The sequence below is a fragment of the Pipistrellus kuhlii genome, unplaced genomic scaffold, assembly GCF_014108245.1.
Source record: "Pipistrellus kuhlii isolate mPipKuh1 unplaced genomic scaffold, mPipKuh1.p scaffold_m20_p_1, whole genome shotgun sequence".
Lineage (NCBI taxonomy): Eukaryota > Metazoa > Chordata > Mammalia > Chiroptera > Vespertilionidae > Pipistrellus > Pipistrellus kuhlii.
This window is the reverse complement of record NW_023425404.1, coordinates 62,996,115-63,023,789: the sequence shown is the minus strand read 5'-3', so window position 1 is coordinate 63,023,789 and position 27,675 is coordinate 62,996,115. Positions and strand designations below refer to the sequence as shown.

The 27,675-nt window shown below is 44.2% G+C and overlaps 1 protein-coding gene across 2 annotated transcripts; it reads left to right on the top strand.

Annotated features, from left to right (window-relative positions):
- Positions 1–193: 193 nt before the first annotated feature.
- CUNH14orf93 (chromosome unknown C14orf93 homolog) lies at positions 194–26,549 on the top strand. 2 transcript variants are annotated; one of them, XM_036448788.2, is made up of 7 exons: positions 194–335; positions 15,122–16,157; positions 18,290–18,610; positions 23,452–23,513; positions 23,742–23,845; positions 25,427–25,539; positions 25,813–26,549. In XM_036448788.2, the coding sequence occupies exons 2-7, from the start codon at positions 15,564–15,566 to the stop codon at positions 26,230–26,232; spliced, it is 1,614 nt and encodes a 537-aa protein (XP_036304681.1). In that variant the 5' UTR covers positions 194–335; positions 15,122–15,563; the 3' UTR covers positions 26,233–26,549. The 2 variants fall into 2 exon arrangements, with proteins under 2 accessions (XP_036304681.1, XP_036304690.1); XM_036448797.2 differs by lacking the exon at positions 18,290–18,610.
- The last annotated feature ends 1,126 nt before the right edge of the window (positions 26,550–27,675 follow it).

The window sequence follows — 27,675 nt, the reverse complement described above, 5'->3', positions numbered from 1 at the left end:
CCAGTTCACAAACGGCCGGAAGGACCCGCTCCCGGGGCTTCCCTCCGCCCCGGGCCTCCGGGCTCTGAGGAGGGCCGGGAAGTGGAAGGCGGACGCCACAGGGAAGTGGGACATGAGAGCGACCCCGGGCCCCGAGGGCGGGCGCCGGGTCGGGGGTCGGGCGGCCCTCGCGGGACCCCGCTGGGCGCGCGCCTCCGGCGGCGTGTGCTCGCGGGCGGGGCCCGGCGGCGGCCAATCCGGGCGGGCGGCGTCGGGGGGGCGGGGCCAGCCGGCTCCGGCTCCGCGCGTCCTCCCTTTTGCACACACACGAATACAAAGAGCCATACGACCTTCGGGTATCCTTTTTCCATTTTCCTCCCCCTCTGTACTCTGTGCGTGTGTTCAAAAATTTTTTAAATAGAGATCCGTGGCAGCGCTGGGGTGAGGAAACTGTTGCTAAAGGGGATTTGCGCTTTTCCCCATTTCTTTTTCTGTCTCTCTTCCTCTTTCATTTTTCCTCGTCAAGGTTTCAAATATACCAAGAAGTTGAGAAGCAGGACGGTCGTGTACAACTGTTTCCAGTCAAATTTATAGAGATTTTTTTTTTTTCCTTTTTGCTATCACATGTTAAGAGCTGGTAAATTTTTATGGTCGAGGGATTTTAAAAAGGTAGCTGCTCGGGAAGCACAGATTTCGTTTTTTTAAGCGGGCTGAGGGGTAATGTGTATTTCTGCCACCAGCAGTGCCAGAGGAAGCGGGGATTTACGACCCCACAGAACTGCGTGCCTTTTACTCACTCTCACGCAGAACCAAAGACCAGGGGCGTGAATGTGGCAGTTGTTCGAGGCCAGTAGGTTAAAAATGTGGATATTATCTTGTCCCTGGGGAGTGGGCCAAAGCCCTTTGTACAGCGTGTCTTACATTTTCATGAGCACGTGTGTATTTCATGAAGCAAATAATACCGTGAAGGTTTATCTTGGGGCTTGGGGCTTTGTGTGTGTGTACAGTGTGTGTATACATGCCATATTAGGTTTTGTTTTCAAAAGTGACTGCTTTTGGTTTTATGTGTGCAAAGTAGCCCCTAGACTGAATTTTTTCCTGTGGCGTTCCCAATTGTGATCCAAACAGGGTTTTGTGTGCAAATTAGAGGTTAGGAAAATTTCTACACTATGTAGCATATACTCAAGCACTTCATTCTGTATGCATTTACTGTGTTTTCTGTTCCTCTTCTAAAGGATCAGATTTATGAATAATTAAATAATTGCCAGGAAGTATACAGTCCGTTTGGCAAATGAGGGTAGGCAATTTATTGAATCTGTGATTCAAAGCCTTTTTTTAGTGACTATTTTGCGTAAGTGGTTTTGCTTTTTATTGTCTCTGTTCTTAAGTGTACAGCTGTGTATATTTTGGCCTTTATGTGTGGTTTGGTTGGTGTGTTCAAGAAGGGAAGTTCTCTCTTGGCTTTTTGACAAAATTGTCATTTATAGGTTGGGATTTGTTTGAAAAGCTCTACAGCTGGCAAAGTATCAGGAAAATAATCCAGTCAAATCCAGTTCTCAAAAAGTGTTCCTGATGGTAGGTGGGGAGGGGAAGGGGTCAGAGGAGGCAGAGGCAAATAATAAATGGGAGGGATGAGAAGTGCTTTTTTATCCTGTCACATTTCTGGAATAAAAAGTCTGCTCAAGTCTCAGTTACAGAGAAGAGTAGATGAATTAAAGGACAACAAGTTTAGAGCAGAACCTCCAGTTATCTGAGCTGTATTCTCATTTCATTGTTACAGAACCACTGTCTCCTCTTAGAAGTCACAGGAAATATATTCAGCCCCGTGTTTGCAGATTGGAGTGAAAGCATTGAAGTATATGGGGTGATGAGGGAGAAACTGGAATGTCGAAAGTGTGGTAGCATGAAAGAACAAGAAGGTTCTACCGTAAAATTTAAAATTCAAATGTCCTCACTACAATGTGAGGTTGGCAATACATTTCCATCCCTCACCTCCTGTCCTAGTTTCAAGCAATAATGGAGACACCTAAGTAACCATGGCAAGGAAATTATTTGTACAGATCTTGAAATCTATTATCATGCAAGTGGCCTGTGTGGGCTCTCTGCACTTCTTACCTGAATTAAATGTCTTTTTATTCCCTAACAATGCAAGCCAGACCAGCGCTTATATTCTCAAATGCAGGTCCTTCTACAAGTTTAGATCTGCAGGACTTGGAAGTCGAGTCCATTTTAGTGGCTTTCATGGTGACGGCAGCGCTGGGGATTCCAAATGGGGTTTCTCCCTCTTTCATTCCTTTCCCAGCGCCGCAGCCTCACACTCACTTGTCGCCTCACTTTTCAGTTCCCCGGGGAAAGGGAGGGCTCCTCCTGGCGCAGAGCGCAGCCCGGACTTCCAGGCGACTTGGTTTTACCAGGACCCTAGGGTCGTGGTTGGCAAACTGCGGCTCTTGAGCCACATGTGGCTCTTGGGCCCCTTCAGTGTGGCTCTTCCACAAAAATACCATGGCCTGTGGGAGTCTATTTTGAAGAAGTGGCCTCAGAAGAAGTTTAAGTTTAAAAAATTTGGCTCTCAAAAGAAATTTCAATCATTGTACTGTTGGTATTTGGCTCTGTTGACTAATGAGTTTGCCCACCACTGTCCTATTCTCACAGCCAATATCCTTGCTTAGAGTTTCTTTCTAAGAAAGATAATTACTTTTACGAATATATCTGGCTAGTTCTTCCCACCAAAGCAAAGCAAAGCTGAACTCAGTTGATTTTGTTTGGGAATCCGCGAGGCCCCTCGAGGTGAAAGCGTCTTTAAAGTAAGGGATCTGCCACTTGGTAGTGATAGATTTGTGACCAAGGCCGGCAGGACCGGAAAGCCTTCCACCATAGAGGTGTGAACTGATTTGTGTGTAAGGGACGGGGGGGATCGGTTTGTGGCCACTGTGTGTATAATGTTGTACACGCAGTTTTGTAAGAGAAACAAAAGCGAGGAAACTTAAAAAAAAAAAAAAAAAAAAAAAAAAAAAAAAAAGTTAAAGATGGCGCCTGACCGGCTTGAAAAAGCCTGCAGTCGTGTCCCTCCCTGAGGAGGCCCCTCCCCTCCCTGCTCGTTGAGTGACTGTGGGTTGGAGCCAGTAGCGTCCAAGGCTCTGCCCCCCCCCCCCCCCCCGCTTGTAACTGCCAATCGTAGGGAGCCGGAGGGCAGGGGGCGGGGCCTCCCGCGTGCGCGCGCAGGCCGGGTACACGGCGCCGCGGTCTCTCTGAGCCGCGGACGTGCGGAAGGCGGCGCTGAGTCAGCGGGCGCGGTGGTGCGGGGCCGCACGTGGTGTGACACCCCGCGGCAGCTTGGCTGGGCCACGGCGGGAAGCCGGGGCCTTCCTCAACTGGAGTCCGAAGAGCTTTCGTGGCCACGGTGTCCACCCCGGTATCCCAGCTAGATCCCGGGCAGCTCGGGCCGCTCTGCTGGCCGCCTCCTGGGAATCACGCCTGTCCCCCGGACTCCCAGGATTGGGCCCGGGCGGGTGGCCCTGGTCCCTGTGGCTTCGGACGCTGCGCCTGAGCTCTGAACTCTGCTCCCCCTTCATTGCCCGGCCACTCCGCCTGCAGCTGGGTCGCACTGTCTCTTCGGAAATAGTTCTGTCCCTGGTGCCCACCTGGACTAATATTTAATCAACTAACATTTGCTGAGGGCTTTCTGGGCACATCATATAGCTTTAGTTTTTTATTTTTCAGTTTCTCCAGAAATGCAGGCTAAATCCTTTACTATCAGGCACATTTATATAAAAAGCTTAAGCCAGAAAATTTAATTTTACCAAGTTGCATATTAGCAAATGTAAATAAAAACTGCTACACTGAGTTAAAAACTCATACCACTCTACATTTATACTTGGAACTTTTTTGATTAAGTGAAATCCTTTTCATTTTACCTGATTCTGCCTTCTAGGTCTACATCTCTCTTTAATCCCTAAAAATGAGGTCTTAGATTTTTTTTGCAAGACAGTCGTACTTTATGGTATTTGCTTACTATTCTTGTGTGATAAAGAGATCATTTAAAAAAAATACTTTTATTGATTTCAGAGAGGAAGGGAGAGAGAAACATCAATGCTCAAATCATTGATTGGCTGCCTCCTGCACAGCCCCCCACTGGGGATTGAGTCCGCAACCCTGGCCTGTGCCTTTGACCACCGGCCTCAACCTGAGACCCCTCAGTCTGCAAGCCGATGCTCTATCCACTGAGTCAAACCAGCTAGGGCAAGAGCTCATTTCATAGAAGTAGGTTTCCAGAGGATCTTTTAACAAGTGAGCCATTTTGCACCTTTAAATGGCGGAGCTGGGCTGACCAGCACAGCAGAGCTTTATGTGGCATTTTCCTTTTTTATTTCTTAAAATGAAAATTATGGCATGAATTGCTGTGCTTTTAGTAATCACATTTAAGGAAGTCCTTTACTAGCATGACCCTGAATGAGTCAAGGGCCCATTATAAAACATATATCATCTGAATGATACCATATCATACACATCTAGTAGTGAAAAAACTTTTATTTTTCATAGTTTGGAGGTGAACTCAGTCATGCAGAAAATTCAAACTCAAAATGGGTAGAAAGGAAGCAAGGGAGCTGCCAAGAATGTGATATATTTAGTTCTAACAAAAATACATGTGACTTGGGAAGAAAGGAATAGTTAAGATTATGGATAGTCTCACCCTGAACTGTCTAAAGAAGATGAGTTTTCTTTCTTTTTTTTATCCAAATATTTGTGAGGAAAATATCAAAATTATTGAAATGTACATTTCTTTTTTAAATATATTTTTTATTGATTTCAGATAGAGAGGAAGAGGGAGATGAGAGAAAAATCATTGTTTGGCTGCCTCCTACACATCCCACACTGGGGATTGAGTTCACAATGTGGGCATGTGGCCTGACTAGAATCGAACTGTCCCTCTGGTCGTAGATCAATGCTCTACCACTGAGCCACATCGGCTGGGCTGCTTTGTTCTTTAGATATTCCCATTCTCACATACACTGTTAGTTCCTTGCATATAGGGATTTTGTTTTCCCTTTGAGTATTTAGAAGTTATAATCCATTTTGGTGACTCATTCTTTAGTATGTTACTACATATAAAGGATTTTTAGAAAAACCTCTTTTAAAATAATGTTCATTTTCTGTAATGGGAACGAACATATGTAGCTAGTGAAATTAGTGTTTTTTAAAAAATATATTTTTATTGATTTCATGCCGAAACCGGTTTAGCTCAGTGGTAGAGCGTCGGTCTGTGGACTGAAAGGTCCCGGGTTCAATTCCAGTCAGGGGCATGTACGTTGGTTGCGGGCACATCCCCAGTGGGAGGTGTGCAAGAGGCAGCTGGTCGATGTTTCCCTCTCATCGACGTTTCTAGCTCTCTATCTTCCTCTCTGTAAAGAAATCAATAAAATATATTAAAAAAATAAAATAAAATAAAAAATATTAAAAAATATATTTTTATTGATTTCAGAGAGGGAGAGGGAGATAGAAACATCAATGATGAGAATCATTGATCAGCTGCCTCCTACATGCCCCCTACTGGGGATCCAGCCAGTAACCTGGGCATGTGCCCTTGACCGAACCTGAACCCGGACCCCTCAGTCTGCAAGCTGATGTTCTGTCCACTGAGCCATACCAGCGAGGGCTAGTGGTTCGTTTTTAATCACTATCCAGCATTTAATGTTATAATGTTATTACATTATAATGTAAATGTTATAATGTGAAATATTCCTTTATTCCCTGCTGACCCAGTTTCTTTCCTTGTCCTTTCATTTCAATGTCTTAGAGTTTATGTGGGAGACTATTGCAGGAAGCAGGGAAATTAAGTCAGCAATAATATTTATGGAAATTAAAAAAGAGTTATTTGAATTCCCATTGTGCGACAGTGCAGTGTACTTAATTTAAGAAAACACCCATTTGTTGTCCTGAATATGACATTCTAAAATGGACAAAGTATATTAATACACAAAATAGAAAAGCAGAAAAAATTTGAGGAACACAGAGAATTCAAAACAGGAAAATATATTTATTATTAAAAACTCAGCTTAATAATATGCAAGAAAAGTTGAATATTATTCTTAGCTGAAAGCCAGATATAGTAAATAAATTGCAAGTTTTCTTTTTTAAAGTATATTTTATTGATTTTCCATAGAGAGGAAGGGAGAAGGATAGAGAGCTAGAAACGTCGAGAGAGAAACATCGACCAGCTGCCTCCTGTACACACCCTGCTGGGGATGTGCCCGGAAACAATGTACATGCCTTTGACCAGAATCGAACCTGGGATCTTTCAGTCCGAAGGCCGATGCTCTATCCACTGAGCTAAACCGGTTTCAGCTGCAAGTTTTCTTAATTATCTTTCTGATTCGCACAATAGAAGGTTTTTTACCTATAAAAAACCTTGAATTTATTCAAGAAATTCTTGAATAAATTGAATTTATTGACTTGAATTTATTCTCAGAAATTTGAGACTAAATTTAAGGGAAATCACTCAAATTCCATTTCAAGCCATTGCATTGTTTTGTGTATTTTTTTAAGATTAGGAAATCAGGATGGGTATCCAGGGTGGGGACACAAATGTTTTAGGAATAGTCATAATATCATCCAGCTGCTACTGTGGAGCACTGACCATGTACCAGCACTCTGGATGCCTTACTCTGTAGATCACATGTGTCAAACACAAGGCCCTTGGGCCAAATCCGTCCCGCCAGGCCTTGCAATGTGGCCCGCACCGCGCTGTCATCACTGCACTCCGCTGCGTTTCCATCACAATGACAGTTTATGACTGTTCAGTAAACCATTCGGCCCGCGATTTAGGCTGGATTTTAGATTTTGGCCCCTTCTCTGATTAAGTTCGACACCCCTACGTGTAGATAATCTTAACAAAAGCACTCAAAGTAGGCAGGGATGGGAACTCTGGACTCAGAAAAAAAATGATAATTTGCCCAAATTCACACAGCTCTTAAGTGAAGCAGCAGGATAAGTACCCTCTTTCCCTGTTTTTAAAAAAATTTTTCCAGTTTTGTGCTATTTGGGAAAGATGGTTTAAAGGGGAGGGAAGGCTCAATGCAGACAGCGTCTAGTCAAGGTAAGGACCTCATGCAGGTGGAATAAAGGCCTCTTGCAAGAAAGAGTGTTTGGTGCAAGAATATAGCAGTCATCAGTTTGTCCCCACCCAGTGTCCCAGTTTGATGCATCTTTAAAATATATATATTTTTTAATTTTTTAAAAAAATATATATTTTATTGATTTTCCACAGAGAGAAAGGGAGAGCCAGAAACGTCGATGAGAGAGAAACATCAACCAGTTACCTCCTGCACACTCCCTACCGGGGAGGTGCCCGCAACCAAGGTACATGCCCTTGACCGGAATCGAACCTGGGACCTTTCAGTCCGCAGACCGAAGCTCTATCCACTGAGCCAAACCGGTTTCGGCTATATATATAGTTTTTTAATTGATTTCAGAGAGGAAGGGAGAGGGAAACATCAATGATAAGAGAGAATCATTGATTGGCTGCCTCCTGCACGCTCCCTCCTGGGAATATAGCCTGAAACCTGGGCATGTGCTCATAACCAGAATCCAACCGAGACCCTTTAGTCTGCAAGCCGATGCTCTATCCACTGAGCCAAATCGGGTAGGGCAGATACATCTTAATTTCTGATTTTATAAATACTGAATCCAACTGACAAGTATTAGTATATTGCCATCTACATAAATTTCTTTTTCTTGTAATGCTCATGTTTCAAACTAAACTCCTTGCATGATGTTGGTTAAAAAAATGAAAAACCCTCCAGGAGCAGTGTATGCCCTTATTTAGAAGGAAAAGGAGATAGAAATGATTCATCGATGAATTGACATAGGAATCACTTAGTGCTTTCCTTTAACCTTTAGCTTTAATTTGGCTTTAACCTTTCATTTGAGGCTTAGTTGTGCCTTCCAGTGACTAATGACAGAGAGGCTATAATGGATTTGAGTTCAGCTCTTGCAAGTGAATATCTGGCACAGAAAAGCATTTCTTTCTTTTTTAAGATTTCAAATGCTCCAGAGAATAACAGTTTTATTTCTTCTTTTTTTAATTTAATAAATCTTTATTGTTCAGATTATTACAATTGTTCTTCTTTTTCCCCCCTATAGCTCCCCTCCACCCGGATCCCACCCCACCATCTGTCCTTACCTCCCCAGCACTGTCCTCATCCATAGATGTATGATTTTTGTCCAGTTTCTTCCTGCACCCCTCACACCCCTTCCCCCCCCCCACCCCGAGAATTGTCAGTCCACTCCCTTTCTATGCCCCAGATTCTATTATATTCACCCGTTTATTCTGTTCATCAGATTTTTTATTCACTTGACTTTTAGGTTCACTTGTTGTTGTTGTTTTTGTGTGTTTTTTTTTTTGTTGTTTTTTTAAATATATTTTATTGATTTTTTACAGAGAGGAAGGGAGAGAGATATAGAGCTAGAAACATCGATGAGAGAGAAACACCGACCAGCTGCCTCTTGCACACCCCCTACCTGGGATGTGCCCGCAACCAACATACATGCCCCTGACCGGAATCGAACCTGCAACCTTTCAGTCCGAGACCGACGCTCTACCGCTGAGCCAAACCGGTTTCCGCAAGATTCACTTGTTGATATATATGTATTTGTTGATCATAATTTTTATCTTTACCTTTTTCTTCTTCCTCTTCTTAAAGAATACCTTTCAGCATTTCATATAATACTGGTTTGGTGGTGATGAACTCCTCTAGCTTTTTTTTTTATCTGTGAAGCTCTTTATCTTCAATTCTGAATGATAGCTTTGCTGGGTAGAGTTATCTTGGTTGTAGGTTCTTGCTATTTATCACTTTGAATATTTCTTGCTACTCCCATCTGGCCTGCAAAGTGTCTGTTGAGAAATCAGCTGACAGTCGTATGGGTGCTCCCTTGTAGGTATTAACTGTTTTTCTCTTGCTGCTTTTAATATCTCTCTTTGTCTTTTGCTCTTGGCATTTTAATTATGATGTATCTTGGTGTGGTCCTCTTTGGATTCCTTTTGTTTGGGGTTCTATGTGGTTCCTGTATTTATAAGTCTATTTCTTTCACCAGGCGGGGGAAGTTTTCAGTCATTATTTCTTCAAATAGGTTTTCAGTATCTTGCTCTCTCTTCTTCTGGCACCACAATAATTCTGATGTTGGTATGCTTGAGGTTGTCCTAGAGGCTGCTTACACTATCTTAAAATTTTTGGATTCTTTTTGCTTTTTGCTTTTCTGGTTGAGTGTTTTTTGCTTCTTTGTATTTCAAATCTTTGACTTGATTCTTGTGGTCCTTTAGTCTGCGGTAGGTCTCTCTATAATATTTTTTATTTCAGTCAGTGTATGTTTAATTTCTAGTTGGTCCTTTTGCATATCCTCGAGGGTCTCGCTAAATTTATCAGCCTTTTCTAGGAAATTCTTGAAAAACCTTATAACTGTGGTTTTTAACTTTATATCCAGTTGTTTGTTTTCCTCCATTTCTTTCATTTGTGATCTGTTTCTTTGTCTCCACATTTTTGCTGCTTCCTTTAGTTGGTAGAGTAGCTTTGTGTGGTAGGTGTCTTATATGGCCCAGTGGCTCAGCTTCCCCCAGTTACCTGAGGTGGACACTTATGGTGCACCCCTTTGTGGACTGTGTGCACAGCCTTTTTTTTTTTTTTAATAAGTTTTTATTGTTCATATTATTACAAATGTTCCTTTTTTTTCCCCCCGACCATTGCTCTCCTCCACCAGGTTCTCACCCCACCCTCTGCCCTTTCCCCACTCCCCATTATCCTCATCCATAGGTGCACAGTTTATGTTCAGTCTCTTCCCACATCCCCCTCTCCCCTTTTCCCCAAGAATCATCAGTTCACTCCCCTTCCATACCTCTGATTCTATTATATTCAACAATTAATATTGTTCATCAGATTTTTTAAATTTCCTTGGTTTTTAGATTCACTTGTTGATAGTTACGTATTTGTTGTTCATAATTTTTATCTTTATTTACTTTCTCTTCTGAAAGAACCCCCTTCAGCACTTCATATAATTCTGGTTTGGTGTTGATGAACTCCTTTAGCTTTTTTTTATTAGTGAAGCTCTTTATCTGACCTTCGATTCTGAGTGATAGCTTTGCTGGATAGATTATCTTTGGCTGTAGGTTCTTACTATTCATCACCTTGAATATTTCTTGCCATTCCCGTCTGGCCTACATGGTTTCTGTTGAGAAGTCAGCTGACAATCGTATAGGTGCTCCTTTATAGGTAACTACCTGCTTTGCTCTTGCTGCTTTTAAGATTCTCTCTTTGTCTTTTGCTCTAGGAATTTTAATTATGATGTGTCTTGGTGTAGTCCTCTTTGGATTCCTTTTGTTTGGAGTTCTGTGCGCTTCCTGGACTTGTATGTCTAATTCTTTCACCAGGTGGGGGAAGAATTAGAAATTGTCACTATTTCTTTCAGTATGTTTTTGATATCTTGCTCTCTCTCATCTTCTGGGACCCCCATAATTCTGATGTTGGTTCGCTTGAAGTTGTCCCAGAGGTTTCTTACATTATCTTCAATTTTCTGGATTCTCTTGCCTTCTAGCTTCTGTGGAGGAGTGTCTTCTGGTTCTTTATGTTCCAAATCTTTGACTTGATTCTTGCGATCTTCCCTTCTGTTTTTAGGACTCTGTATAATATTATTTATTTCAGACAATGTATTCTTTATTTCTTGTTGATCCCTTATCATTTCTTGATAACTCCTTATTAATTCTAGTTGATTTCTTTTCATATCCTCATAGGTCTTATCCATCTTTTCTAGGAAATTCTTGAAAAACCTTATAAGCGTAGATTTGAACTCTATATCCAGTCGCTTTTTGTCCTCCATTTCTTTCGTTTGTGATCTATTTCGTTGTCACATTTCGCAGTTACAGATGGGACGGGATTTCAGGGTGGAGCCTACAGCCTTGGCTTCCGTCAGCCCCGCCCTATGCGGCTCCTGCATCTCAGGGTCCTTCAGTACTCGCTGCAAAGCACCTCTGAGAGATAGGTGCCCTCAATTTTTGCCTGCTGCCAAACAGTCTATGCTCTCCCCCAATGAGCCCGGTATTGGGGTTCAGTTCAGTTGGAAGTGGAGTTGGAGGTGGCGTTCAGAGCAGACTGGAGCCCCAGTCTCCTTCCGGCCAGGGCAATCCCGCGGCACAGCTGACCGTCCCTTCTCTGCACGCAATGTGCGCGCCGCCAGGACCTCCTTTCGCAGCTCCCCCGGGGTTCCACCTTACAGCCCAGCTCCCTCTGTTTGAGCCTGGGTCCCCGGAGTCTGGCCTAGCACTGGGGTTCAGAGCAGTCACAACTGGGGCCCAACACAGTCGGAGTTTTATCTCCTTCCCGCTAGGAATGCCAGCCAGGCACTCGGCCTCCCTCCTCTCTGGCTCCGTCCTCTCTGCGCGCCGCATGTCTCCGTACCTTGGGCTTTTACAGCTCCTCCGCGCTTCCTTCTGGTTTTCTCCTTGCTTCTCGTTGTAGAATTTCCAGTCAGTCGACTTTCCTGTAGTTCTGGGTAATGTCCATTTTATATTTTAGTTGTATTTTATTGAAATTGTTGTGTGCGGCTGCGGCTAGGTGTTTACCTGGGCGCAGCCATCTTGGATCTCTCCTGTGTGCACAGCCTTAGTTAAGTCTTGATTGTTGTTGGTATCAGTGGGAGGAACTGACCTCCAGGCCAATTGGCTGTGATGATCGGCTGTGAGGATCAGCTGTGTCTACGCTGGGAGAACTTCTGTGCTGGAGACAGCCTTATGGGACAAGACTTGCAAAGTTGCAAAGACCTCTGTGCTCAGCTTGGATGCAGCAGAGTATCAGGGCTGAGTAGACAGTCTTGGCTTTCCATCAGCCCTGCCCTATGATGTCCCTGGGTCTCAGTGTCCCTCGGTAATTGCTGCAAGCATCTCTGAGAGAAAGCCACCCTTGACTTTCGCCCACTGCCAGACAGTCCAATTTCTCCCCGAATGAATCTGGTTTCCCAGAACTCACCCAGAACTGGAGTTCAGTTGTCTCCCTCCCACTTTAGAAAGCCAGTTGTGCACTCAGCTGCCCATGCAGTCAGCCTCCCGTCCTCTTCGGGAGAGTGCGTCTCTGTACCTCAGCCTTTTGCAGCTCCTCTGAGTCTCAATGTGCTTTCCTCTTTCCTTCTAGTTTTAGAATTTCCACTCAGCCAGCCTTCCTGTGGTTCTGGATGGTGTCTATTTTGTCTTTTAGTTTATATATATATATACATTTGGTTTCTTACAGAGAGAAAGGGAGAGAGGGATAGAGTTAGAAACATCAATGAGAGAGAAACATCAATCATTTGCCTCCTGCACACCTCCTACTGGAGATGTGCCTGCAACCAAGGTACAATGCCCTTGACGGGAATCAAACCTGGGACCCTTTAGTCTGCAGGCCACCGCTCTATCCACTGAGCCAAATGGGTCAGGGCTTCATTGTAGTTTTGATATTGTTGTGCGAGGCAGCAGTTTAGGTGTTTACCTATGCCTTCAACTTGGTTTCTTCTCAGTTTTATTTCAATTTTTATTAATTGTAGAGTGAGGAAGAGTTGAGAGAGAAAAATTGATGTATGAGAGAAACATTGATCAGTTACCTTCTGTATACACCCCAACTAGGTATTGAACACACAACCTGGGTATGTGCCCTGACCAGGAATCAAACTTGCCACCTTTAAGTGGACAATGGTCCGACCTACTGAGACAAACCGGCCAGGGCAGGAAAGCATTTCTTGATATAAAGGGTGGAAAGAACAAATTAAAGACTATTCTTGCCCAGCTGCTGTTGCTCAGTAGTTGAGCATCAACCTATGAATCGTGAAAGAGGTCATGATTTGATTCCCAATCAGAACACATGCCTTAGTGTGGGCTCAATCCCCCATGAGGGGCATGCAGGAGCAGCTATCAATGATTCTCTCTCATCATTGATATTTTTATCTCTCCCTTCCTCTCTGAAATCAATTAAAAATACTTTTAATTACTATCTATAATAATAACAGGGTAATAATGCTAATTAGACCAGGTCGACCAGACCAGCCATCTTCCAGACATCTGACTTCCTTCCAGAGAAAGCCATGGTGGTGGGAGCTAAGGCAGAGGCAGTTAGGGGTGATCAGGTCAGCAGGGGAGGGCAGTTGGGACCAACCAGGCCGGCAGGGGAGGTCAGTTGGGGGCAACCAGGCTGTCAGGTGAGGGTAGTTGGGGGTGGCCAGGTCGGCAGGGAAGGGCAATTGGGGGCATTAGGCAGGTAGACAGGTGAGTGGTTAGGAGCCAGTGGTCCTGGATTGTGAGAAGGATGTTTGACTTGGGCCTAAACTGGCAGTCGGACATCCCCCAAGGGGTCCTGGATTGGAGGGGGTGCAGGCTGGGCTGACGGACACCCCCCTCCCCACCCCTCTCCCTACCGTACACAAATTTCATAAACCAGGCCTCTAGTTCTTTAATAATAACTAAATGTAATGAAAATGTATTGTCAGGATTACACTTTAGTACCTCAGAAGCATTGATATTACCTGTTTCTAAAAATGAGATTGCTGATTAAAAAAAAAAAAAAAAAATCTCAAACTAAACAAAAAAATCTCAATATGCAGAAATTTTTTCTAACCTCCTCCTCTTCTTTTAATTGTGATGTTATAATTTACAGGGTGAGATAGAAATGTATGTCTTGAGGAAATTGTAAACATACTTAAGATTTTGTCACTTGGGGAGCTTCAGGCAGAAGGATATTTTTTTCTATAATCAAGTATCATTTAGAAGATGACAGTATGAAATTCCTTTGAGTGTTCTCAGTGGTACAAACCAACCCTCCCACACCTTTTTTTCCTTCTCTCTCCTGGAGTAGTTTAGTTGCTTAACTACAGTGATTCAAAAGAGAGGCAGTTTGGTTTATCATTGATATTCTGGTTTCTCCTTTTATAGGGACTGGTCATGTGGACAGTGGCAGCACTTAGCTACTTAGACATTCCAGTTGAGCTTTGCCTCTCCCTTAAGGAGCATGTGAAGTGGAGATGAAGGATCCCAGGAGTGATCTCTCTGGGCTGTAAGCTGAAGGACTGCAGAGGTGGAGGCCCAGGTACACAACATAGCAAGGGGCACTGCGCCCTGGTTTACCGCAGCTCAGTTCTCTGATCCAGCATTTCCTTTCATTCCCAACCCCCACCCCCGCCAAAGCATTCATAATATGATAGTGTGAGGTCAGTGACATATTGAAGACTGCAGTGATCAGCATATTTCCTTTTTTTTTTTTTTTTTTAATCCTTACCCGATTTTCCATTGATTTTTTGTTTTTAGAGATCATGGAGGGGAGGGCAGAGGTGGGGGGCGGGGGGGAGAGAAAGAGAGAGAAACATCAATGTGAGAGAGACACATGGATTGATTACCTCTCACATGTGCCTCAACCAGGGCCTGGGATCGAGCCTGCCACCAAGATACATGTCCTTGATTGGGAATCGAACCCAAGACCCTTCAGTTCATGGTCTGATGCTCTGACACTGAGCAAAACCAGCCAGGGCAACATATTTCTTTTTTTTTTTTTTTCTTTTTTTTTTTTTCAAAGTTGTCCAAGGTTAACATATTTCTTATTTACTAGTAGTCTTCCTCTGAATGCATCTGGATGAAAATTATAGAGAGGATAGTTATGATTCTTTATGTCAACAAAAAGTGGTATCAGTTCAGAAAAATAAACACTAGGTTGAAAATAGATATCTAGATTCTGCTGTCTTTCTCTGACCTTGAAAAGGAATGTGACTTCTTCACATTGTCTCTTCTCTGGTGTAATGTGTTTCCTGGAGCTGCCCTATGGATGAGATAACCTAAGTGAAATATTCTGAACTCCTTAGTAGGGGTGTCGAACTCAATCAGAGAAGGGGCCAAAATCTAAAATCCAGCCTAAATCGAGGGCCGAATGGTTTACTGAACAGTCATAAACTGTCATTGTGATGGAAACGCAGCGGAGTGCAGTGATGACAGCACGGTGCGGGCCACATTGCAAGGCCTGGCGGGACGGATTTGGCCCAAGGGCCTTGTGTTTGACACATGTGCCTTAAGGCATGATGTCAAAGCAATGAAATGCAATAGTGTTATTACGGATCTACATTTTCTTCCTTAATCTTCTAATCTTTTCAGATCCTTGTGGGTTCTCTCCAGCCCCCTCTCTGCTCCTTAGGTGGGAGTGGTAGGGGTTCCCTGCTTAGGTGCAGGAAAAATGCCTTCCACCCTCTGAAACTGTCATCAGGAAAGCCTCTGTAGGCACCACCCTGTCAGTAAAGGATGAACGTGACCCCCGGTGTGTTGTGCTAGGGGAGCACAGGACCTGCAGACAGAAGAAGGCCCCTCTCTCTCTGAAGGACGAGGAGAAGCAGCCATGAGCTGTGTGCTCCTTCACGGCTTGCCTACTTTTTCGCAGAACACACAGCCTGGTGCCCGGGCTCCTCTGCTCATCCTCCACGAGAAAGAAAAGTGAATCCAGAGGCCAGTGTTTCCTACAAACCCGTGAAGTCCAGTCGACTGGGGACACCTTTGGGAGCAGCCCAGCAGGGTGAGCGGGGTGATTCCTTATTCCATCAGCATGTCCTTCAGTGCCACCATCCTCTTCTCCCCTCCCAGCGGCAATGAGGCCAGATGCTGCTGCTGTGCCTGTAAGAGTGAGACTAGTGGGGGCAACACAGGCTCTCAGAGTGGGAATCCTCCTCCCAGCACCCCTATCACAGTGACCGGACATGGCCTGGCGGTTCACAGTTCGGAGCAGCTCCTGCATATTATCTACCAGCGGGTGGACAAGGCAGTGGGTCTGGCTGAGGCTGCTCTGGGGCTTGCCAAGGCCAACAATGAATTGCTAAAACGTCTCCAGGAGGAAGTGGGTGAGTTGAGGCAAGGCCAAGTGTCCACGCCTGATGAAGATGGGGACAGCCAGGCGCATGGTTCACCACTTGAGGAGCCTGGGTCTCTCAAGGAGAGTCCCGGGGGAGCTGGCAGGACTGTGTCTGCCACGGAAGAGGAGTGTGACGACGTGGGCAGCGGTGTGCAGGTGGCGATCGAGCAGCAGCTGGGAGCAGCCTTGGCTGTAGGGCCTGGCCCTTTGGGCTTCCCAGCCGCTCAGAGAGATGTGCGGCTCCCGGGATGCACCCTGGCTGCCAGTGAGGCGTCCCCGATGCTCAATCCCGTGAGTATATTGCTGCAGAGCAGACAGAACACGAGTGTTGTTGCTTCTTAGTGCTTTTCCTGGCCTTTTCCTTCTTTCTCTCTTTCTGTATTTCCCCCTCCTTAAACCTTTCTTTTGTTTGTACGTGTGATAGAATAGAGATAGTCCCAAGTCTCCTTTGTCTTCAGGGTAGTCACACTCCTGTTTCTTCCTGAACCATAGTGTCTTTGGCAGTAGGTCATTTCCAGTGTGTGTGGTGATGGGTGCCCTTCCCTCCCTCTCAGGAGCTGTGCGGCACCTTCTCCTCCACAGCTGTCTCAGTGCTCCATGCTCTCTGCCTCTCCTGGCGAGAAGGCCTGCCATGCACAGACGGCTCATTTATATTTTATCACAGGCCCTCTGCTTGCCAAGAGGAATTCAGTACAGAGAGATGAGAATGAGAGGGGAGAGAGGCAGAAGTGGTAAGAGAGATAGAAGGAAAAAGTGAGAGGGGAAGGACAACGATAATAGAAGAGAAAATGAGGGAAAGAGGAAGGTGGAAATGAAGGGTTGATGAAGGAGAAAAAGTGAAAAAAGAGGTGAATCTAAATGGAAAGAGAATTTATGCTAGAGAAAATATGAGGTAAAGTGGGAAGAATATAGAGGAAAGGAAATAAAATGAGGAAAAGAAGTGGGTCACTAAGAGTTAACAGTAAGAGAATAAGGTAAGGAGGAGGGAGGCAAGCCAGCATATTTGTGAGTAGGAAAAGACATTCAAGTACTTTGTGCTATTTCAGTTTCTTTATTGCTCAAGGCCATATGAGCAGGCAAATCCTGGCTGAGGAGAGTAAAAACTGCAGAATGTCACACATGGAAGTATGAGAGGGAGATGGAGCAACTATAGAGATCATAGAGATGGGAAAATATCAGATGTGCTGCCACTTGAGAGACCGTGGGAGGTGTGTCAGCTCTCCCCCACCAGGTCCTTCTCTACCCTTTCCCTTCTCCTCTCCCTGCCAAGACAAGGCCCGAACACCCAGTCAAGAGTTGAGAAGAACACGCAGGTGGATGGAAGGGATGCAGTGCCCAGTGCATTATGGGTCTGAGAAAGGAATGTATCAACTCCCCGGTGCCCCTCCAGTGCTCACTGCAGCTGGTCACTGCTCCCCAAAGGCCGAGCTATGTGGGTGGGGGACAGCTACTACTGCTGTCCCCAGGCTGTGCCTGGCCAGGACTGCCAGTGGCTTGGGGCTGCAGGAGGAGGAATTGGGAAGGTGGTAGGAAGCAAGAGGGTACCAGGCCAGGCAATACCCTGAGCTGTGCTTCCTTCAGGCAGGGAAGGCTTCCAAGCCGACAGGATGGAATTACATTTCCCAGCGCAGAAAGCAGCTCACAGGTCTATACATCTCAGCCTCCTCCCCCACTTCTTTCTGTGTCCCCCACCCCCACTTTCACTGTTTCGTTTTCTTAGCTGCAGAAATCCCCCTCCTTCTTCCCTCGTTCCCTTCCTCCCTCCTTCCTTTCCCTGCCCTGTATGTCCTTGAGTGAGGGCACAGGCAGGCAAGTAGATGTCAAGACAGTGCCAGTTGGATGTCACCAAGGCAGGATCAAGGTGAGGTCACAGACTGGCCCTACAAAGGGAATGGGAGTGGGGTGCGGGGGGAGGAGGGGGTGTGAAGTTGGTGCCAGCCTCTCTAGAGATTTCTGGCTCTGTAACTCTTCCTTTCTTCCCATTTTTTCCTCCCGTTTTCCTCTCTATTATTGCCATTTTATTTTCTTGTTCCTGCTCTTGGTTTTCCTTTCTTGTCATCAATTCCTCCCCCAACCCCCCAATTCCTCCCCCAATCCCCAAGACAAAACACTTACCTAGCTACAGTTCTTATACCCAAGACCAAATCATAAATGACCCCTCACAAATAGAGCATCTGCAACATGCCTTATCCTTATAATCAGTCCCATGGAAATGCTCCAACATGAGAAGCCCTGTACACACGGAAATATTTGCCCAGCACTCTTATTGGAGTCCCACAGAAACAGGCCATTGACCACTAAAGACTGTGCTAGACTCCCCCCTGCTTTCCACTCTCTGTTCATTCTCCTTGGCCAGAGATTGATGGGTAACGGGTTCCCCTAAGCCCGGCTGGCTAATAGGCTATTCTTTTTTATGTTCTTAGCTGGTGGATGATTATGTGGCCTCTGAGGGTGCAGTACCGCGGGTGCTGGTCTCTGCTTATGCCAAGCAGCTCTCACCAGCCACACAACTGGCTATCCAGCGGGCAACTTCAGAGACAGGGCCAGAAAATGGAATCAAGCTGCCACTGCCTCGCCCCGAGGACATGCTCAGTGCTGCTGCTGTGCTGGAAGGTGCCTTGGAAGAGTCAGGCCCAGGGGGAGCTGGGGAGCTGAGACACTCTCTAGGGTTTACTGCTTCCCCGTGCAGGACCAGAGGGAGTGGGCAGAAGAACTCCAGGCGCAAGCGGGATCTGGTACTTTCTGTGAGTGAGCTCAATTTCTATGAATTTTTCTTCAATCTAGAAAGATAAATGAGGAGTAAAGTGTGGGTTGATTTTAAGCTTCCCATATTGAATGCATGGTATCCTGAATCTTACTGGAATGGGAGAGGCAAGAAGGAGATTGTTCCAGAGCTCTAGGGTTAGGCAGTCCCCCACCTATCAATGGAACTTAAAAAAATAAATAAAATTATATATATATATATATATATATATATATATATATATATATATATATATATATTGATTTCAGAGAGGAAGGAGAGGGAGGGAGAGAGAAATATCAATGATGAGAGAGAATCATTGATTGGCTGCCTCCTGCCTGTAACTTGTGGTTCATAGGTCGATACTCAACCATTGAACCATGCCAGCTGGGCTCAGTGGAACTTTTTTTAGGCTTTTCCAGATAAATTTATATCTTCCATTAAAACTGGGGGCATCCTGGCTGGTGTGGCTCAGTGGTTGAGCCTCGACTATGAAATAGGTCACAGTTTGACTCCCGGTCAGGGCACATACTCAGGTTGTGAAATCAACCCCCAGTGTGGGGCAGCCAATCAATGATTCTCTCATCATTGATGTTTCTATCTTTCTCTCATTCTCCCTTCCTCTCTGAAATATATATATATATATATTTAAATAAAAGAAACAAAAAGGGGAGCATTATATCACATCTCCCAGGGATCTAATAATCCTAATGGGAAAATCTTTAAGGGATTGAGCAGTTTGACCACTGAAGGCATGGAAACTGCCTGAAAATTACCAGGGTTTAGGGGAAGCAGCAAGGGGCCCTTTGGGCAGAAAGGTCCGAGTGTTCTGAGGTGGTCCCAAACCCCGAAGATGCAGAGGCCCATTAGACACTTAGCTCAGTTATAAAAGTTTGGAGATTTTAGTGAGTCTAAGAGCTCTTGGCAGAAAAGGTACTGACCTGATCTAGTTGTGTCTAAAGCCGAGGTATGGAACATAGTTCGGCATCCTACAGAGCACAGGACAACCCCTGCAGCTATTGGGCCTAACTGTCAATAGGGCCAAGGTTGAGAAACCTGTTCTAGGGTGACCATAGTCCTTTGGATCTGTGCCCAAAAACATCTTTTTTGGGGTGTTCTTTAGCCTTATACTGTAATGTTCAGATTGACTATAACGGGTTTCCATGCCTGGATAATGGCTAATGAAGTAACTTCAGAGTTCTGGTTAGGAGTGGAGATCACCACTCACATCCAACCAGAATCTTATCACAATATATAGTATTGCCCATTTATTCTTGTTACAGTCTTAGAAAAGGTTGAAAACATTTTTATCTCCTTTATTTACATTACTCCCTTCTTCCTTTTCCTAAGGGATCCTACCTTATTCTCCCTTTCATTTGATTTGTTTTTACATTGAGGGTTTTCCTTAGGAAGGAAGACACCATAATCAGTTTTAACTGGTTTCTAACCTTCATTTCAAATTTTGGTTATGTTCCAGGATATATCCTCACTTATCAAGATCAGGGAATGGGTGTCATTTCTTTGTCATGGATTTCTGACCCAAGAGGTCCTCTTTTGCTGCCAGTGATAGAAATTGAGGGATTTCCCCAAACTTCATAGTGTTTATAAGTTATGAGTAAATGTATGATATTTCTAATTTGCATAAAATGAGTATTTTTTTCTGTCACTTCCATTCCTCTCCTGCCTACTGCCTCCAGTAAGAGGTTCAGTGTTGAGGCCTGCCTTCTTCTTGCCCTTTGGAGAGTCTGGTGGAACAGCAGACCTTCTGGGGGTGCAGTGTGTTCACTCCTTGTAGTACTTGCAAAGTACTGATCTAGAGGGTCAGTCAGGGGACTTTGCTGCCCATCGCAGAAGAAGATTTAAAATGTTCTAGTGCCAGACTGGGTTTAGAGGGAGAGAGAAGGTTGCAGATTTTCACTATTCTGTGGATTGCTTCTAAGGATCCAAAAGGACCAAACCAGAACCCTTAATTTCTTGAAATGCTGTATATCCCGGCTACCCCTTGTGGAAATCCATTTACTTTTAGCCAGCAGCCTTCACACAAGCTTTAATACTATTGTCTAGAATATTGTCCCCTTCCACTTCAAGCCTGGTTTGATTTTTATCAGCTCATCTCTTCCAAGCCACTTGAATTGAAAATTATGTAACTCCTTTTTTCCCCCCTTTCTTCTTTGCAATTCTTTCAAATTCTTTCTGAAGCATTCTCACATCTCCCTGAGATTCTGTAAGTTTGGACTTCTAAGATGTAAAATAACTCTATCAAATATGAAACTAGTATAATAGTTTTTTTCATAGAGTGGAGATCATAACCACAAAAAATGATCAGTCATTTCCTAACTTGATATGGTCAGTTAGCCATAGAGATAGAAGGGTAGATTGGGCATTTCTGAATACGAAATTGAAGTGTTTTTTAAATATAATTTTTATTGATTTCAAAGAGGAAGGAGATGGGTAGAGAGACAGGAACATCAATGATGAGAGAGGATCATTGATTGGCTGCCTCCTGCACACCCCACACCGGGATCAAGCCTGCAACCCAGGCATGTGCCCTTGACTAGGAGTCGACTCTGGGACCTTCAGTCCACAAGCTGACACTTTATCCACTGAGCCAAGCCAGCTAGGGCTGAAATTGAAGTTTTGAAGTCAGGATGTGAGTCCCATCAATTTAGAACTGGGTAGAAATGACCACTCACATCCATTGACTGTGGGAGCTTAGGATGAAAATATAATCAGAAATAACAGAACTATATTTAATAGGAAGAAATTTAAAATCCTACATTAAAATTTTTTTTTTTAAATCTGCAGAATGGTAGAGATAGTTAATCCATGTGAAAAATGAACTTGACTACAGGTTCTCTTTGAATGAACCCTATGATGCTCTAAGTAGGGAAGGGGTTGCTAAGGAAGGTAACACCATCTTGGGTTTCATTCCTAGAAGTGTAGAGTTCCACTTGGGGAAGTAATGCTCCCTTGGCCAGACCTCAACTGATGAGTTAGATTTGGTTCCAGGTGCCACGTTGTAAGAGGGACACTAGCAAACCAAATAGCCTGGAAACTCTGTCACGAGGAATGGCTAAAGGATGTGGGGGTGTTTAGACTGGGTAAGAGAAGATTTTGTGAGTGCATGAAAACTGTCTTCAAATATTTCAGGTACTATTATGGTTAAAAAGGGTAAGAATTTGGAACATCTAAGGCAGAATTTTTAAACAGAAATGTTCAACAGAATAAGCTAATTCAAAAACTAGTGGGGACCCTTCATGAAAGGTGTATAAGCAAAACAGCCTGTTTAATGATGTGAAAGAAAAGTTGGGTGACAGAACCTCCAAGGACCTTTCCACTTTACATTTCTATTATTTTAGGTTTCTGTTTTTCAGACCATGCTATGTGTACTCCTGACATTTGTGGAGATGTACAAAGGGATATACCTGGAACATTTTCCTGGATAATAAATTTTACTAGAAAATTTTGGAAGATATTTTTTTTTTACTATATTTTATTGATTTAAAAAAAATATATTTTATTGATTTTGTACAGAGAGGAAGGGAGAGAGATAGAGAGAAACATCGATGAGAGAGAGTCATTGATCAGCTGCCTCTTGCACACCCCCTACTGGGGATATGCCCGCAATCAAGGTACATGCCCTTGACCGGAATCGAACCCGGGACCTTTCAGTCCCCAAGCCGACGCTCTATCCATTGAGCCAAACCGGTTTCGGCTTTATTGATTTTTTATAGAGAGGAAGGGAGAGGGATAGAGAGTTAGAAAATCGATGAGCGAGAAACATCCATCAGCTGCCTCCTGTACACCCCCTACTGGGGATGTGCCCACAACCAAGGTACATGCCCTTGACCGGAATCGAACCTGGGACCTTTCAGTCCGCAGGCTGATGCTCTGTCCACTGAGCCACATCGGTTTTGGCTGGAAGATATTTTTTAAAGCATATTTTTATTGAGAGGAAGAGAGGGAGAGAGAGAAACATCAATGAGGCCAGAGAATCATTGATCGGCTGCTTCCTGTACACCCCCTTTCTGGGGATTGAGTCCACAACCAGGCATGTATCTTGACTGGGAATCAAACCATGACCTCCTGGTTCATAGGTTGATGCTCAACTACTGAGCTACACTAGCCAGATATTTTTATATTATATTAAAAGAAATACAGATAAGGTAATGGGGGGATGAGGACAAATATGTAATGCCTTAATCAATAAAGAAATTAAAGTGCAAAAAAAAATACAGATATGTTGTGAAGAAATTTTTAAAAGTTGCAAGAAGGGAGAGTGGGGATAAAAGGGAGAGATCAATCAAAGGACTTATGTGCATACATCTGAGCCTAACCAGTGGTCAAGGACAATAGGGGGTGAGGATATGAGTGGGGAGGGGAGGGGGATTGGAATGGGGGGTTGAGGACAAATATGTGATACCTTAATCAATAAAGAAATTTTGTAAATAATTAAAAATAAAAATAAATAAATAAAATAAAAATTGCAAGAATATGTGGCTTCAAGAAATTTCCACTTAATAGCCCTGATGTATATCTGTTCTCTCCTTGCTATTGGGAGTATGTTTGTGGAAATGTCTGAGACCCTCTGCTCTAGCGATCATATTCCTTAGGAACAGAAGCAAGGCCAGGGATGATTTTGGAGTCCTCAAACAAATTAATTGAGGGGAGGGCATTAGATATATAACTTGGATAAGCTCTCTGGCTAAGAAAGGACATTGACAGAAAGGATTCCGAAAGGTAGAGAACTGTATGGGAACAATGCATAGGAACCAGAGGAGGGTTTCATCATATCCACCCCTGGTTTGATTCTGTGTTTGTTTATTTGTTTGTTTCCCCTAGAAATTGGTCCACAATGTGCATAACCACATCACCAATGACAAGAGATTCAATGGGTCTGAAAGGTATGATCCACTTGAGGGAAAAGTGTCACAGCATACCTTGCTGAGGAAGGGAAGTTGAGGGGGCCGCTCTAATATAATATTGAGGCTGAGGCTCTGGATACACAATTGCCTCTTATATCCTGACTTCTGCCATGGAGGAATTTATCACAAAGTGGATTACTGCTGGGAATCTCTATTTGTCTAGTTTCAAACATGCTGATTGCTTTATTCACTCTCTTTTTGTGGCAGCATCAAATCCTCTTGGAATATTTCAGTAGTGAAGTTCCTTCTGGATAAGCTCAAGCAGGAGCTGGTGACCAGTCCCCACAATTACACTGATAAGGAGCTGAAAGGTGAGAACAACCAAGTTAACCCCCATTTCATCCTTTCTCCCTGTTCCTGGGCAAAGGGGAAGAGCCATAGTGGAGATGATTTAGGTGATTTTAAAAGAGTGGATTAAAAAAAAAACTACTTTGATTTCTTCTCATCTACAATATTCACAGGATTGCCTCTAACAGCCGTTTTATTCACTTACTCAGTCTAAAATGAAAATGGGAGAAGGGAAGAGCTGGAACACCATTATTCATGATGTTTATATATGAGTCAGTGGGATCCTCAGCACGTTGTCTGTGGTCTGTTAATGACCATGGTGGGTGGGACTGACCCCAGCTTCCAAGGAGTGTTGCTGTATATGCCAAAATGGCATAACTGAGATAAGGTGAATAAGTGACAAATAAAGCCACCTTTTTACAAAAAAAAAAAAAAGAAAGCATTGAGCCCAAGCCAGTGCTCGGTGGATAGAGCATTGGCCTGCAGACCAGAGATCCTGGGTTCGATTCTGGTCGGGGACACATACATTGGTTGCAGGCTTCTCCCCAGCCAGGTTGCAGCTCTTCACTCAAATCAATGTTTCTCTCTGTCTTCCCCTCTCTCTTCTAAAAATCAATGGAAAAAATATCCTTGGGCAAAGATAAAAAAGGAAAGCACTTGTAATCCACTATCAGCAGAGTAGAAAGGGGGTTAGTTTAATTGGGGAAGCGGGAAAGGAGTTACAAAAACATTGGAATTTTCTTTTTCCAGTACTTAACTCTCCAGAGGAGTTAGTGTTAGAGAATGATGTGGGCAGGGAGACCTAAACCTAAGAGGAGGTTTTGAAAATAGTGTGCTCTTCTGTCATGTGAGGACATAGTGAGAAGACAAAATATATATATATGTATGTATGTATATATATATATATAAACAAACCAGGAAGTGGGCTCTTGCCAGACATGAAATCTGCCAGGACCATGACCTTGAACTTCCCAGCCTCCAGAATGGTGCAGGAACAAAGCTCGTATCACAGTATGATGGGGAATAACATTGGAGTACATGAGCAGTTGAGGACAAGCAAAGTTTGAAATGCATAGATACAGAAGCTAGTCTCTGGTAATTATTCCAAATATTCAATGTATAAAATTATAGGTGGGTGATTTCGTTTTCATTAATACCGAGTCTAAATTATGAATAATAAAGCAATTTTCATCTTTTATACTAGAGAAAATACAAAAAATGATGGATTTTTTAAAAATTTGTTTACTGATGGGTGATTACTGAAAGAAAACCCAGTGTCTAAATAGTGATACTTGCCCTGGCTGGTTTGGCTCAGTGGATAGTCAGCCTGTGGACCTAAGGGTCCGGGGTTCGATTCCAGTCAAGGGCACATGCCTGGGGTTGCAGGCCCGATCCCCAGTGGGGGGGCATGCAGGAAGTGGCTGATCAGTGATTCTATCTCATCATTAATATTTCTATCTTTCGCTCTCTCCCTCTCTAAAATCAATAAAAATATATTTAATAAATAAGTAAATAGTGATACTGACCCTCCCATCCCGGAGTGTTAGGGGAGAACAAAGGGCTGAGAACCACTACTCTTTGCTCCCTCCCTTCTCCCCCGCCAGGAGCCTGTGTGGCCTACTTCCTCACGAAGAGGCGTGAGTACCGCAACTCCCTGAACCCCTTCAAAGGACTGAAGGAAAAAGAGGAGAAGAAACTGCGAAGTCGCAGATACAGGGTAGGTTACAGGCCTTCCTTTCAAGATGCTAAACTCTAAACCCTACTCAGCACCAGTGGGAAGGGCCAGAGGTCATGGCGTCTAAGAATAGAGCTGAGAGCCAAGAATGTAGGCCGACAGAGGAGGAGGGTGAGCCAGTTCTAAGGTTTGACTTGGGGACCGGGTTCTCTCAGGCACATTTTACACAGACTTCCTCCTACACAAACCCTCTCCCCGAACCTAATCCATGGTTCTTTCTCTCTTCCTAATCCCTGTCCTGGGCTCCTACTATAGCTTTTTGCCAACCGATCCAGTATAATGAGGCATTTTGGGCCTGAGGAACAACACCTGTGGAAGGATGTGACCGAAGAGCTGATGTCAGATGAAGAGGACAGTCTTAATGAGCCGGGTGTCTGGGTAGCCAGGCCTCCCCGTTTCCGGGCCCAGCGCCTCACAGAGCTCTGCTACCATCTGGATGCCAACTCTAAGCATGGCACTAAAGCCAACCGTATATATGGGCCTCCCTCAGACAGATTACCTTCTGCTGAGGCCCAGCTCCTTCCACCGGAACTTTATAATCCTAATTTCCAAGAAGAGGAAGATGAGGGAGGTGATGAAAGTGGACCTGTCTCCCTATCTTTTGACCAGTCCCATAAAACCTGCTGTCATGACTTGAATTCATTTATTGAAGTCAAGGTGGAAAAGGATGAGTGAAATCTATAGCCAAGAGTAGCTCTGGCTTCTGCCACTCCCGATGCCCCAAAGTCAGGGCTATTGGGCTTCCCAGAAGAAGGAGATGTCCTCTGCAGTCTGAGAAAGCAAGTCTGCCTGTTCTTAGCACAGGCCCTACTGGAAATGAAAGCTGGCAGCTCTGTGGGGATAAAAGGACTTAATTTGAAAGGAGGAAATTCCCCCATTGTGAATGGCAAGCCAGAAAATGCTTATTCCTAAGCATAAACAATGCCTCAGAAGAGCCCGGGATGAGAGGAGGAAGAGGATGGGTCTAAGAAACATGAGGCCTTCTCAACATATGCCCGGGTCTCTGAGTGTTTTGTTTTGTTTTATTTTTCTGGTTTCACTAAAAGCTCTGGGGAAGCAGTCCTGGTTGCACCTTCAGCTTCCCCAGGACGGCGGGTCTTGCTCTGCAGTGGAAGCCGCACAGACCCAGTCCAGGGTAATACTGCCACCTGGTGGGCAGTTTCAGTCTTTGGTTCTTTTGAGCAGAACTGGGGCTCCCATCCCTTTTTGGGAATTAGGATTTAGATGTACTGGCTTTATTGAATTATATGTAGCAGATTTTATTCTCATTTTACACATGACGAAATTAAGGCTAAAAGAGTTCCCATGTCTCACTGGCACCCGCTCTATCACTATGTGCACATATAGGGCTCTGTAGCCATTTCTTAGTTTTGTCAGCCTAGCAGTATTTTGAGGAAGGTGCGTGTGTGTGTGTGACACACACCAGCACACAAAATGTATGCAATTTGAATAGATTGAGAAGTAAAAATGGCTTTCTAGTCAGTCATCCATATAACAAACATTGATTGTTTACTAGGTGTCAGATACTGTGCTATAGATACAACGTTGATCAAAGCAGATGCTGATCTAAGGTTTTATTACTAGTCAGAAAACCAGGCAGTTAAGTAGGCAGTGAAATAAATCGTGCTAAGAGTGATGAGGGACTGTAGGGGGCCCTGGCAGTATACAGCAGGGGTAGCTAACCTATGCTGGAGGTCTGGAAAGGCTTCTCAGTATTTAAACTGAGACCTGAAAGACGGGGAGGAGTTAACCAGATGGGAAGGGAGGCCAGGGGAGTATTCCCATCATAAGGAATAACGGATACTAGAGAGCACAAACAAGATGCAATTCTACAGAACATTTTGGGGAGGGGATGATGTTGAGGAGAAGAGGCTGGAGAGGTAGAAAACCCTTGTAAAATATCTTAAACGAGTTTAGACTTTAGTTCAAGGGCAATGATAAATCATTGTAAGGTTTTAAGGAGGGAAATGAGTTGATCAGTTCTGTGTTTTAGAAGAATCACTTGACCTTAGGTTATGAGATGGCTTGGAAGGGGAAAGCCTTGGCAGTGAGATTCTTGCAGTGGTTCTGGGGAGAAAAGATGGCAGCCCAAGAGACACAATGGTGATGAAGGGAGGG

Bases quoted from the DNA above. Each gene is read 5' to 3' on its own strand.
- CUNH14orf93 (XM_036448788.2), top strand. From the start codon at position 15,564: ATGTCCTTCAGTGCCACCATCCTCTTCTCCCCTCCCAGCGGCAATGAG. The intron at 23,514-23,741 runs GTATGATCCACT...TTTTTGTGGCAG, and splicing joins AGATTCAATGGGTCTGAAAG to CATCAAATCCTCTTGGAATA. The intron at 23,846-25,426 runs GTGAGAACAACC...CTCCCCCGCCAG, and splicing joins CACTGATAAGGAGCTGAAAG to GAGCCTGTGTGGCCTACTTC.